This window comes from Stigmatopora nigra, unplaced genomic scaffold (assembly GCF_051989575.1).
Source record: "Stigmatopora nigra isolate UIUO_SnigA unplaced genomic scaffold, RoL_Snig_1.1 HiC_scaffold_29, whole genome shotgun sequence".
In the NCBI taxonomy this organism is placed as follows: domain Eukaryota; kingdom Metazoa; phylum Chordata; class Actinopteri; order Syngnathiformes; family Syngnathidae; genus Stigmatopora; species Stigmatopora nigra.
The window spans coordinates 1,275,045-1,287,650 of record NW_027551608.1 but is presented as its reverse complement, the minus strand read 5'-3'; the positions used below and the strand labels follow the sequence as shown (position 1 = coordinate 1,287,650).

General features: G+C 41.7%; 1 protein-coding gene across 3 annotated transcripts in view; it reads left to right on the top strand.

Annotated features, from left to right (window-relative positions):
- Nucleotides 1-12,606, top strand: part of p3h1 (prolyl 3-hydroxylase 1) — a 63,247-nt gene that overhangs the window by 20,767 nt on the left and 29,874 nt on the right. For all 3 annotated transcript variants that reach the window (XM_077711741.1, XM_077711739.1, XM_077711740.1), the window contains 3 exons: nt 4,024-4,163; nt 8,138-8,227; nt 8,353-8,405. In XM_077711741.1, coding sequence (XP_077567867.1) covers nt 4,024-4,163; nt 8,138-8,227; nt 8,353-8,405 — 283 coding nt within the window. The remainder of the gene's footprint in view (nt 1-4,023; nt 4,164-8,137; nt 8,228-8,352; nt 8,406-12,606) is intronic.

The window sequence follows — 12,606 nt, the reverse complement described above, 5'->3', positions numbered from 1 at the left end:
ATGTTTAATATTATTAAAACCCAAATGCTTCATAAGATTTAAGATCCATTCACGAATGACCCCCATATCCTTGACCTACCCAAGGAGGCCAAGACAGCCAAATCACTGGCTGATTTCCTCCTGCAACTGACTCCTCTCACTTCCACCAAGGAGACAATGTTTGCATAAGTTAGGAGCCATACTGATTAGCCCATAGCTAGTTGTTACTACAGTTAAAACCAACAATAAGCTCATAAAAAAAAACAATCCTTCACTCGAGGTACTTGGACGTTGCGTCGCCGGACGTTTGGTCGCCGGACGTTTGGTCGCCGGACGTTTGGTCGCCGGACGTTTGGTCGCCGGACGTTTGGTCGCCGGACGTTTGGTCGCCGGACGTTTGGTCGCCGGACGTTTGGTCGCCGGACGTTTGGTCGCCGGACGTTTGGTCGCCGGACGTTTGGTCGCCGGACGTTTGGTCGCCGGACGTTTGGTCGCCGGACGTTTGGTCGCCGGACGTTTGGTCGCCGGACGTTTGGTCGCCGGACGTTTGGTCGCCGGACGTTTGGTCGCCGGACGTTTGGTCGCCGGACGTTTGGTCGCCGGACGTTTGGTCGCCGGACGTTTGGTCGCCGGACGTTTGGTCGCCGGACGTTTGGTCGCCGGACGTTTGGTCGCCGGACGTTTGGTCGCCGGACGTTTGGTCGCCCGTCGTTTGGTCGCCCGACGTTTGGTCGCCCGACGTTTGGTCGCCCGACGTTTGGTCGCCTGACGTTTGGTCGCCCGGTTGTTTGGTCGCCCGGTTGTTTGGTCGCCGGACGTTTGACAACATGACAGAGTGTACCGGACAGCACCCTGACGTCCTTGCTCTTATCTGAAAATAGAGTTTCCTGGACGAATTATTAATGGCTGGATGGCTCCGAGGAGCGAATTGGAAGTTTAATTTCCTCAAAACAATGATAGCAACAACGATGAAAAATGGATAGGCGTCCGGGCGGCCGGGCGTCCGGGCGGCCGGGCGTCCGGGCGGCCGGGCGTCCGGGCGGCCAGGCGTCCGGGCGGCCAGGCGTCCGGGCGGCCAGGCATCCGGGCGGCCAGGCGCCCGGGCATCCATGCGCCCGGGCTACCAAGCGCCCGGACGGCCAGGTTCACTCGGCATGTCCCAATGATAACTTTTCGTGTACGATTAAATGGCTCATAAATTTTTTCCAATATGCGACAAAATATTTCAATTTTCTCTTCCTTTTCTAAGCAAAATGCAAAATAATATTAAGAAATATTTTATTCACCCCAAGTTTAGGACTAAATATGAAAAAAGCAAAAGTTTTGCTCACTCTTTCTTAGAGCCTTTTGAAATCAACAAATTTGTAAAAAATGACTGGCCTGCTCTGTTCCCAATTTTGTAGCCAGATTAACCAGGCATTTACCAATTTTTATATTTATTACGGCGGTAACTAGAAAAATATTCTACTGTAGAATCCTATAAAAGTGAATGCTTCAGCAATGTATAGAGTCAATTGGTGTAATGTTTTTTATGGAAGGAATGAGGCAATGGTCTTTGAGAATTGTTTAAAGACTTCTTTCTACTCTCTGGCAACCATATATTGCACTTCCACAGACCATCTTTACTAAGTCCATGTTGACGTCTTGTCAGACTCAAAACTATTAACACACTGAGGCGACATCAAGGCACCTTGAAAAAATCACAAGACCCTTCCACTACGAGTAGTGTCAAACTCATTTTTCTGTCACAGGACACGTCGTGGTTTTAATTCCATCTGGGGTGGCATTGTCTTCCAACTGGCGCTCGGACGTTTGGTCGCCGGACGTTTGGTCGCCGGACGTTTGGTCGCCGGACGTTTGGTCGCCGGACGTTTGGTCGCCGGTCTTTTGGTCGCCCGACGTTTGGTCGCCGGTCTTTTGGTCGCCGGACGTTTGGTCGCCGGACGTTTGGTCGCCTGGACTTTGGCAGAGCAGGTTCAAATTACAGACGCTCCCCTACTTACGAACATTGAACTTACGAACAAACGGTACATACAAACATGTCTGCAAATTGCGTTTATGTCGAAAAATTTTCATAAGTTCGATGTTGTACTGCGCGCCATTTTCCGAGTAGTGTTTCTTCCCGCCGCTAATACCGACCCCTGGCACTGTGAGAGCTCAGCTCACCCAGCATCTTCCTTCCTCTGCAGCGAAAGTGTTTGACGTATCTACAGTGCGCAAAGAACCTTTTTCATTTTTATCATTAAATATCTCGTGCATCCATTATTCAATATGGTTGGTGAAAAGCGAAAAGCTTCTAGTGAGGGAGGTGCAAGGAAGAGGCAAGCCATTTCATTTGAAACGAAAGTGGCAATAATATAGAAGCTTGATGCGCGTGAGAAAGTGGTGAGCGTGATTACAACTTGAATCGTTAGACCGTCAGTACCATTTATGAACAGAAAGATCGAGCAGCAGGACCCAAATATTAAACGTTACACAAAGGTTGCAAATCAATTGAATGATGTCATGCAGTGCTACCATCATTTATGATGAAAAAAAAGAAGAAAACTGCAATTGTCAGTAGATAGCATCTTTCGGCCAGTTTCTAGCAAATATCTCCATCCCCCAAAATATACCACTGAATTAACTTCAATTTGAACAATTTCAACTTATGGACACTTTCAACTTATGAACAAGCCCTCGGAACCTAACTCGTTCGTAAGTAGGGGAGCGTCTGTATGTACTGAAAAAAACATTTAATAAAATGGAGAGAATTCATACAGTACTGTATACATACATTAGGGGGATGGAGATATTTACTAGAAACTGGCGAAAGAAGCTATCTAGATAGCTAGATAGTCATTAGATAGCTTCTTTCGGCCAGTTTCTAGTAAATATCTCCATCCCCCTAATGTATGTATACAGTACTGTATGAATTCTCTCCATTTTATTAAATGTTTTTTTCAGTACAAACCAATTGTGGTTACTTATACAAGCCTTAAACATACACATGTGCTTATATAAACCTTCAATATACTTATATAGGCCTGAAACATAAATTATCATACAAAATATACCACTGAATTAACTTCAATTTGAACAATTTCAACATATGAACAAGCCTTCGGAACCTAACTCATTCGTAAGTAGGGGAGCGTCTGTATGACAGAGTTTACAGTTGAAACCAGCTATCAAAATTATATTCATGAGACATGAAAGAGAGACATGAAAGAGAGACATGAAAGAGAGACATGAAAGAGAGACATGAAAGAGCGACATCTAATTAAATTAGATTCACGGGAGATTTAATTCCTCAATATCTACTGTTGATTCATGGGAGAGAGTTTAATATCTAAATATCTACTGTTGATTCATGAGAGTATCTAGATATCTACTTTCAAAACCATTCACGAGAGAGAATTTAATATCTGTTGATTCATGTCAGGGGCGGCCGTTTGACCCTCCTGGCTTGCCGTCAGGAAGCAACAGCTGTGGTCAATCTGATGATTACTTCCGTTTTTGTTATTTAAATGTTAATGAGTCCTAGTACCATTGTCGGATCGTTCCTGCATGCGTCCGGCATGCTTCCACATACTCCTGCAATGCTCCTTCATATGCCAGCATGTTTTCGGATGTCACGGCGTGGATTCCATAGCAATGCAGCTCTGCGACCTTTCTCCAAGATACCTCCCATCCTACTGCTTCCGGTTTGGTGTCGCTTCGGTTTCCCAAGTCATCGTTGTTTTGTAAAGATCTCTTATGAGTGATTAAAAAAATGATTTGAAGCTATAGCCTCGATTCCCCTCCTGTTCCCGCGACTGGGTTCAACTGCCTTCCCGAGTGCGCCTCGTTTCCATTGTGATGTTAACGGACAAACACTATTGCACACACTCAAATAGTTATGTATAGATATTAAATTAAATACTGACAGTGGACTTTCTTTATAAGGTGACAAATTGCATATATATAGCTTGAAATTGATTGGTATTGGTATTTGTGTTAAACAAATGAGTTATTAAACATTTTACAACCTGTTGCTACATCTGTTCTTGGATTTGACTCTAGGTGAGAGCTATGATCTGGCCATAGAGTGTGCAAAGACTTACTTACTCTTCCACCCTGACGATGAAGTGATGAAACAAAATCTTGATTTTTATTCAACCATGCATGGGTTGGAGGAAGCTGAGCTCTTAACAGCAAGACAGGTACAGTTGATGTTTGTATAAATCATCATAAGAAACAGTACTAATTCTTATCCAGACCGCTTCACCCTCGGTTGTGAATCCTTCCAGTGGGATTTGATGATCGTGGCTCTACAGTGGGGCAAATAAGTATTTAGTGAACCACCAAATGTTGTCCTACTTGTAATTGTCAACGTGGGTAAACCTCAACCATGCGAGACAGAATGTGGAGAGAAAAAAACTGAAAATCAGGTTGTTTGCAAATCATGGTTAAAAATAAGTATTGGCGTTCCAACGGCGCCGGTGGAGGCTGGGGATTCTCCCTCCATTGAGAAAAAGGGGAGAGAGCTCTAACAGTAGAAAACTCACTGTTGTCCTTGCAACTCCCTCCAAATGAACAGTGGGTGCGTCTTTAGTAAAACAGGGTTCTATAACAGCAATGTAGGAGTTTATGCAAACAAAACTTTGTTTGTGCAAAAATTATATTTTTATAGCTCACACAAACTGCCACAGCCTATCTTAAAAGATGCGCGGTGCAAACAAACAAGTTGTGCACTCTCAACAACTTGGCCCTCAATGATTTCAACACTGTCTAACTGTCAAAACTATTCTGAACACGGCCGCTCCTGCCCCCTTGTATATCAATGGCTTACAGTTGTGGTTAAATGTTTACAGTTGAGAAGAACATAATGTCACGGCTCTCTTGAGTTTCCAGTTATTCTACGACTGTGATTTTTCTCTGATAAAGTGATTGGAACAGATACTTTGTCACCAAAACATGACGTTTGGTTCTTTTATGACAATTATGGGTGAACAGAAAAAAAGTGATCAAATCTGTTGTTTGTGCTTACGTACTGCTAGACCTTTAGTTTAAGCACCTGACTCCAATTCCTTAAGGGAAGATACATCGAGCCCCTTGTCTTCAAAAGTATCCCCTCGAACAGTATTTCGCATACGGCTTTGAGGCATTTGGATAAAAACAATCACGCCTTCATTTGACCAATCATATAACAATTACATAAAGTGCGTCACGAGGTATGAACACTATACGAGTGTTATGGAAGTGGCAGATATCCCGAGTCCTTGCTGCCTCCCGATCAACAGCCCTCCGAACCCGATACTGGGTGAGATGTAGCATAAACAATCCTTGGATAAGAAGTCCACGTGAGAGTGGACCAGGCGGCTGTTTATGACCTCAAGTCGAACAATAGGAAGAATGATTTAACAAAGAAATGAATTACTACACATATATGTATAATAGTAATACAGAATAAACCCAACATCCACAGATGATTTATTCCCGACAAATTGATCTATACAGAGCTCCGGGTCCCCCTCCCAAGTATAATCCCGTTGAGCGTTTCTATCCACAGTGGAGGATGAGAAGAACAGTGTCCACACGCGAGTTTGCCCGGTTATAGTAATACAAAAATGAATATTCATTAGCTGCCTCTTAGACAGTCATGAATCAATCAACATGATGTTGATTGATTCACGACTGTCTAAGAGGCTGTCTTTGTTCTGGATTCTCTTGTCCATTGTCCACGCATCTCCGTTGGGCTTGGAGATCAACACCGGTCGTCTCCTTGTTCCGGCTGGCCTTGAAATTCTGCACTGTCTGCCTTCCTTATCAGTCTGGACTTGAAGATTTAATCAACGTCACAAGGATTTTGGACACATTAACCTTGACACTCTGTGATACTGAGTTAAAAACAAGTGCTCAATCATACAACAGCAACATACAAAATCAAGCAGCTTCAATAAAATGAATGAACAAAATATATTTGCATTCGATAATCATACAACACCAATATAAAGAAATGAAGCAGCTATAATAAAATGAAAGAGTAAAACACAGCATAGTCTTCATTAGATTATATGGTCAAAATATTTCATCGTCTTCATTCCCTCTCTTGGTCTCCCTAAGAGACCACACCGACAAAAAACACACAGGTTAATAAAAAGATAAGCGAAGAAGCACTACATTAGCGTATCCATGAACATATGCTTTGCGAGACCTGAATGGTCCGCCATCTTATTAGTCAGGGTTCGGAGGCCTTCGAAGGCTTTGGTACGGCAGGTATCACCAAAGATAGCGCACACACCACCCTTCCCATCCAATAACTTGTCTAATTCTATATGATCTTGGAAAGCCATGAGAGATGTTGCCGCTAACTGTTCATGTACCGCCTCAAATGACTCAACAGTGTAATTGCCAAGTCGCTGGACTTTGTAATGAATGCAATTAATGCGATCAACATTTTTGTTAGGGGTTACCCAAATTAGAATACATTTTGAATCCTGCTGAAACCTGATCAACAAGTTTATACTCATTAGAAATAACACGTGGGATGCCAATGGCGTCAATATAGGTGGGGTCTGAGTTACCCATCCAGGTGGGTAAGGCTCTCTGATTGCTATGCAAGACCTCCTTCAGGTTTGACGGTAATCGTATTTCAGCTGTGAGATTCACTGGGGAAACAGAAACCAGAAGTAACAAAGACACCAAAGAACACACACCAAAAGCATTTGTGGGTAAGCTATCATACAATTCATCCCTTCCACACCATAACCGGATGTCAGCTTGGGATAATGGGTGTGGTACCTGAAAACACATATTTACTACACACCAGTCAGACGGAATGCTTCCCAATGATTTTCCAGTCCTGTTTAATTTGAGACAGGTAATATTTTGGCGGCCCACTAATTTGTCAAAAATCATTTTTTCGTTATTCGTCTTGGGCAAGTGGGAATATCGAATCGTATTTAGAATAATCAAATGTCGGATTGATGTTTTTTAGGAGGTCCAGAATACATTCTTTGTCAATAGGGGCCGAAACAATTTGGAGTACTGGTCGAGCGCCCATACACACGACACAATCATCTTGGGTTTAGCTAGTATCTTGCTCTGCCACCAAAAGCCAATTGTTTGATACTGCTGTAATTCTGTATTCATTCTAAACCAATGGTCTCAAACCGGTTCTACATAGGGCCGCAGTGGGTCCTGGTTTTTGTTCCCCCTTGAGGACCGGTTTGAGACCACTGTTCTAAACCCATCGTCCACTGACGGTTTGCCATGGAATATGCAAATTTAACTCGATTTAGGGGATACGAACGTCGGAATCACCTTGCCAGTTTTTGCCTGAGTAGTACTGGGTTTCTTACACATCCCCACTGGCCAGCATGGATCGGTATCCGAGAGCCACGCACACAGGGTCAGGAAACCAGTGTTGTCTCATTCGTTGGAGATTGCGATGTCATCGGAGCCACATCCGTCTGATTGGAGATCACTCAACAGGAGTATGACATACACATGGGGAGCGCTCCCTTTCACAAACCATGATTGGCTAGTGATAAAGTGGACTAGCCTGTTATAGCAAGCTGTACCTGTAGCGAGCTGCACAAGCAAATATATTGTTGTGTTGATTTAATAGCAATTTTGTCAACCCACCGTCGCTGAAGGAGAACAAATGGTTTTGGTTGCAGATTTACTGCCAAAGCCATTTTCCAGACAGACTTCTCGAAGAGCTGGACATTAAGAAAGGTCAGACAACTCCGCTAGCAAGCCTGCCACATGTGGGAGCAGACATTTCAGCCCTAAATCGGATAAAAACTTATGCCAGAAATATGACAGGACAGGTTCAACTTTCAGCATTCGCTTCGATGGCGATAGAAAAGGAGGATGGATTTTGTGTACAAATAAATATTTTTGGTGAGTAAACTGTGGCAATATTCCTCAATATTTCAATTGTATGAGGTTATTATTGATGATTTTTATAGGTGTCACAGCTGTAGCTGCAGTAAAAGTTTTGTAGCCATAAAATAGGGATGGATTGATTCAGACAGAGCACTACTGTAGGCCTAGGTGTGAAATGGATGGCCCGCCACTCGTGTAATTAAAGCATAAATGGAAAATAACTGCGGCTACGTGACCTCATTCTCACCCCTGAGACTTGTTGATGATATTTTAATCAACAACTTTTTTTTTCAACTCTTAGACTGTGAAGAAGTTCATTCAGCGTTCACTGCTAGAGAAAGAACTTATGTACTTTGGATCTGAGGCATTTGGAGTAACATTTATTGATCCTGTGAGTATTATACCATCATCATTGCGTTTAGTGATTGTACATTTTTTGTGCTAGTAGTACTGCAATATAAATTGAAATATATATTTTAAGCTGTATATATTTTTTCTTTCTTTCAATTTTTAAAGGACTCGTGGACACCAGGAGATATAATGCCTAGAAAATTGAGAGACAAACAGAAGTAAGTAATACATTCATTCATTTATTTTCTGAAACACTTATCCTCACAAGGCTCAGGGTGGGGTCTGGAGCCTATCCCAGCTAACAATGGGCACCGAGCGCGGGACATCCTGAATCAGTGGCCAGCCAACGTTAGTAATATATATATATATATATATATATATATATATATATATATATATATATATATATATATATATATATATATATATATATATATATATATATATATATATATATATATATAAAATTAAATGCTATGTATGATATGCTTGCAATCAAAAATAAGTACTTTGATAATAAGACGCATGGTGGTGTTGATGCTCACTGACAAATTTGCCACACCATTCTTGATTTTTCCATGGAATTAATTGTTCGAGTGGTCTCAGTCCTTCATTGGTAAAATTAATACCAATTCAGGGTGTTTCCCCTGCTTGTAGTTAATTGGAATAGGCCCCAGCATCTCCTGCGATTCTTGCGAAGATAAGCGGTACAGAAAATGAGTGAATGCTTGGTTATAATATACATAATTTTATCCATTCTGTATTTTTTTTCTATATTCCAAAGACATACAGACTACAAACCTGCCCTAATTTCATTTCTGGCTTTGAATTCTTCAGTTATCACCCTTGCATGTTCAATTGTGCCTAAGTAAACCCGAGATTCCAGGAAACATAATCTCCTGACTCCATTTCACCCTGAATTATAGAAGTTCTCCTACTCCTTCATATATTATGCAATATGTGCAAAAAACAGATTATCAGATATTGTCATTGTTGGCACACTGGTGTTGTTACAAAGGAGTCATGATTGCCTGCGGGAACCAGGACAACTGTTAACCTTCAACATTTCGTGGCTTCAGTACACCGCGTTTTTTTATACTATATTCAAATGAAAAATGTTCATTAAAAATGTCAAAAATCTTGTTGAAACTCAGAACATGGCAGAAGATGGGTCTGTCACTTAGCTCCTAAGAAGAAAAATGTTGGCCAGCGGGCGGTGGCTGTCGCTTTATCTGGCAGTAGAGCTCTCTGAGCGGACAAGATGGCCGGGAGCATCTGAGTTTAAGATTTATTTTTCAGAAATTGAAGCCCATAGCGATCTTACGGTAGATTCCATGGCCATTATCTGAAAATAGACGCCGTCGCTTTGATCTAAAAACAGCTCCCTGGATGGGTAAGACGGCTGAATGCCGCGGAGTAGCGAAATGGAAGTATAATTTCCCTCAAAACAATGACTGCAACAATGATGAAGAACGTGGTCTTAGCACTTTGAGAAATTGGCAAGAAATTGTCAATATGGCTCACATTTTGAAATGGTGTCCCAGAGATTGATGCCAACATAGCCATCAAATATGGCAAACATCTTTATCGTTTCATGTCCTTGTACAAAAGCATATCTTGCACCAAAAAAAGAAACAGCTGCCTTAACTCCCCCATCAACATCTTCCTTTTGCGCCAAAACTCTTGCAAAAGTTCTTCCTGAAACGGCACCGCCTCTTGAAGATTCTATCTTGAAGATGCTCAAATGTCTCTCGTATCTGAGAAAGGGGACTGGGACTAAAGCTCCCAATTAACTTAATTTTAGGATTTCATTTAAGCGGAGAGGCGCTATTTTCACTGGAAGTACAATACTTAAAGTATTTACATATTTTCAATGCATAGATTATATTTAGATAAACATTAGAGTATTTTCATATGCCTATAACTGTAACATTTAATAAATACATTCATACCTCTACTTACAAAAATGCCTCTAGGTACAAAATTTTCAGGTTAAGAAATCGTTTACATGCAAATGAGTGACTCGAGATTCGAAAAAGATCCAAGTTATGAAATCCCCCCCCAAAAGTAGATGCATGTCCTTATCCGTTGTTTTATTTTGAACATATTGTCACGGATGCATAGATTCTCACCTAAGAACCTCACTACCCTCTACTGGGCTCTCATTGGCTTTGTCACAACAACCACTATGCATGTTTCAAGATTCTCTATTACATACATGCCTACCTCGGCTAAATGTTCCCTAATTAATGATTGCAATTCCCCTTAAGTGGTTAAAAGGCGTGCAAATGTAATGCGTCACATTTTCGCAAACACGCGCACATACAGATAGGACACGTGGGGCACAAGCAAAATTCTAAAATGTGCTGCTAAGTGGAGGAGCCCTGGTAGAACTGGCTTTTTTTGCCATCTGGCGGACAAACACGGGTGTTACGTCTCAGCGGAGGGAACTATTTCACGCTTGTTATTCATTTTAAGACATCAATAATTAGTTTTCTTATAATTTTCTCTCATTTTTTTTTTTTTTTTACATCTTTCATACAAAATTGGGACACTGACCAATTTTGAAGGGTTTCGTTGGCAGTTGTGTGAGGACCGTGGAATGAATTAGAGAATTTACATATAAAGTACTGCTCTACACACAAAATGTTCAAGTTACGAAAAAAGTTCTGGAACCAATTAATTTCGTAAGTAGAGGTACGACTGTACACGTCTTGATAATTGCACTTGTGTACTCGTATTTTTGTTTAGGCACAAAAACATTTAGTATTGTAGTAATAATACGGGTGATTCTACTTGGTGCTCTTTCGATTCGAGGCTTCGTCTGGTTACATTATCCGCAAATTTTGAAGGATTACTAAATAACCATGTCACATTACACTTTACTGCATTATTGGCTACATACTTTTGAAGATGTTCTCCTAACGTAAACCCACCGTTCACAAAATATTTCTACTATGCATTCCTATATCCACTTTATAATTTGGTTACCCATCTAGAGCCATTGTTCGTCTGTATTCAGTATAAACATTTGCCTAATCAGAACTTGCAATGGACAATATGCATGTTCTTGGAGCCATAAATAATCCTATATTCTATAGTGCACATTGGCAACAATTTTTAACAATTTTTTACTCTGAGCATTCCTTCTTTTGTTCCTGTGCACCTGCTTTGAAAACTGTTCTTCTTAGAAACTACAACAGGTTAAGCTATTAAACACGCTATGTATACTTCCTTTGTCCTTTTATAGTTGTATACCAAATTCATTTATAACATCTTTTATAACTGGATTCTTCCCACTTCTCTTAGCCTGTTTTCATAATTTCTTTCCCTCGCATTACCAATAATTGCTGTCATTGCAGTATCACAATATCTATCATATACAGTGGGGAAAATAAGCATTTAGCCAACAACCAGCTGTGCAAGTTCTCCTACTTGAAAATATTTGTGAGGCTTGTAATGTCAACATGGGTTAACCTCAACCATGAGAGACAGAATGTGAAAAAAAAATTAAATCACTGTTTGATTTTTATAGAATTTATTTCCAAATTAGAGTGGCAAATAAGTATTTGGTCACCTGCATACAAGCGAGATTTCTGGATGTCAAAGAGGTCTCACTTCCAACGAGGTCCAACGAGGTCTCCACTCGTTACCTGTATTAATAGCATATGTTTTACTCATTATCGATATAATAGGCACCTGTCCACAACCTCAGTCTCTCGCTGTCCAAACTCCACTATGGCCAAGACAAAAGAGCTGTCGAAGGACACCGGAGACACAAATGCGGAAACCTGGTGAATGACCTAAAGAGAGCTGGGACCACTGTAACAAAGGCTAATACCAGTAAAACAATGACGTGTCCCCTGCTGAAGCCAGTACACATCCAGGCCCGTCTGCGGTTCGCAAGAGAGAATTTGGATGATCCAGAAGAGGACTGGGAGAATATGTCATCTAATCTTCTTCCATTTTTTCCAAAGTCAGGTTTTGGGAACAGCAGCTTCAGCAGGGAAGCCCAGACTTCCCACTCCCCAGCGTATTTATCCAGCTCTTCCGGGAGTTTCCCAAGACGTTCCTGGGCCAGCCGGGAGACATAGACTCCCCAGTATGTCCGTGGTCGATCCTGTGGCCGCCTCCCGGTGGGACGAGCCCAGAACACCTCCCTAGAGAAGCGTCCAGGGGGCATCCTTTATAGGTGCCCGAGCCAATTTATCTGGCTCCTCTCGATTCGGAGGAGCAGCGGCTCTACTCCGAGCCCCTCCTGGATGACCGAGCTTCTCACCTAATCTCTAAGGAAGAGTTTGGACATCCTGCGGAGAAAACTAATTACAGCCTCTTGTATCCGGGATCTTGTTCTTTCGGTCACGATCGTCAGGTCGTGACCATAGATAAGGGTGGGAACATAGACCAACCAGTAAATAG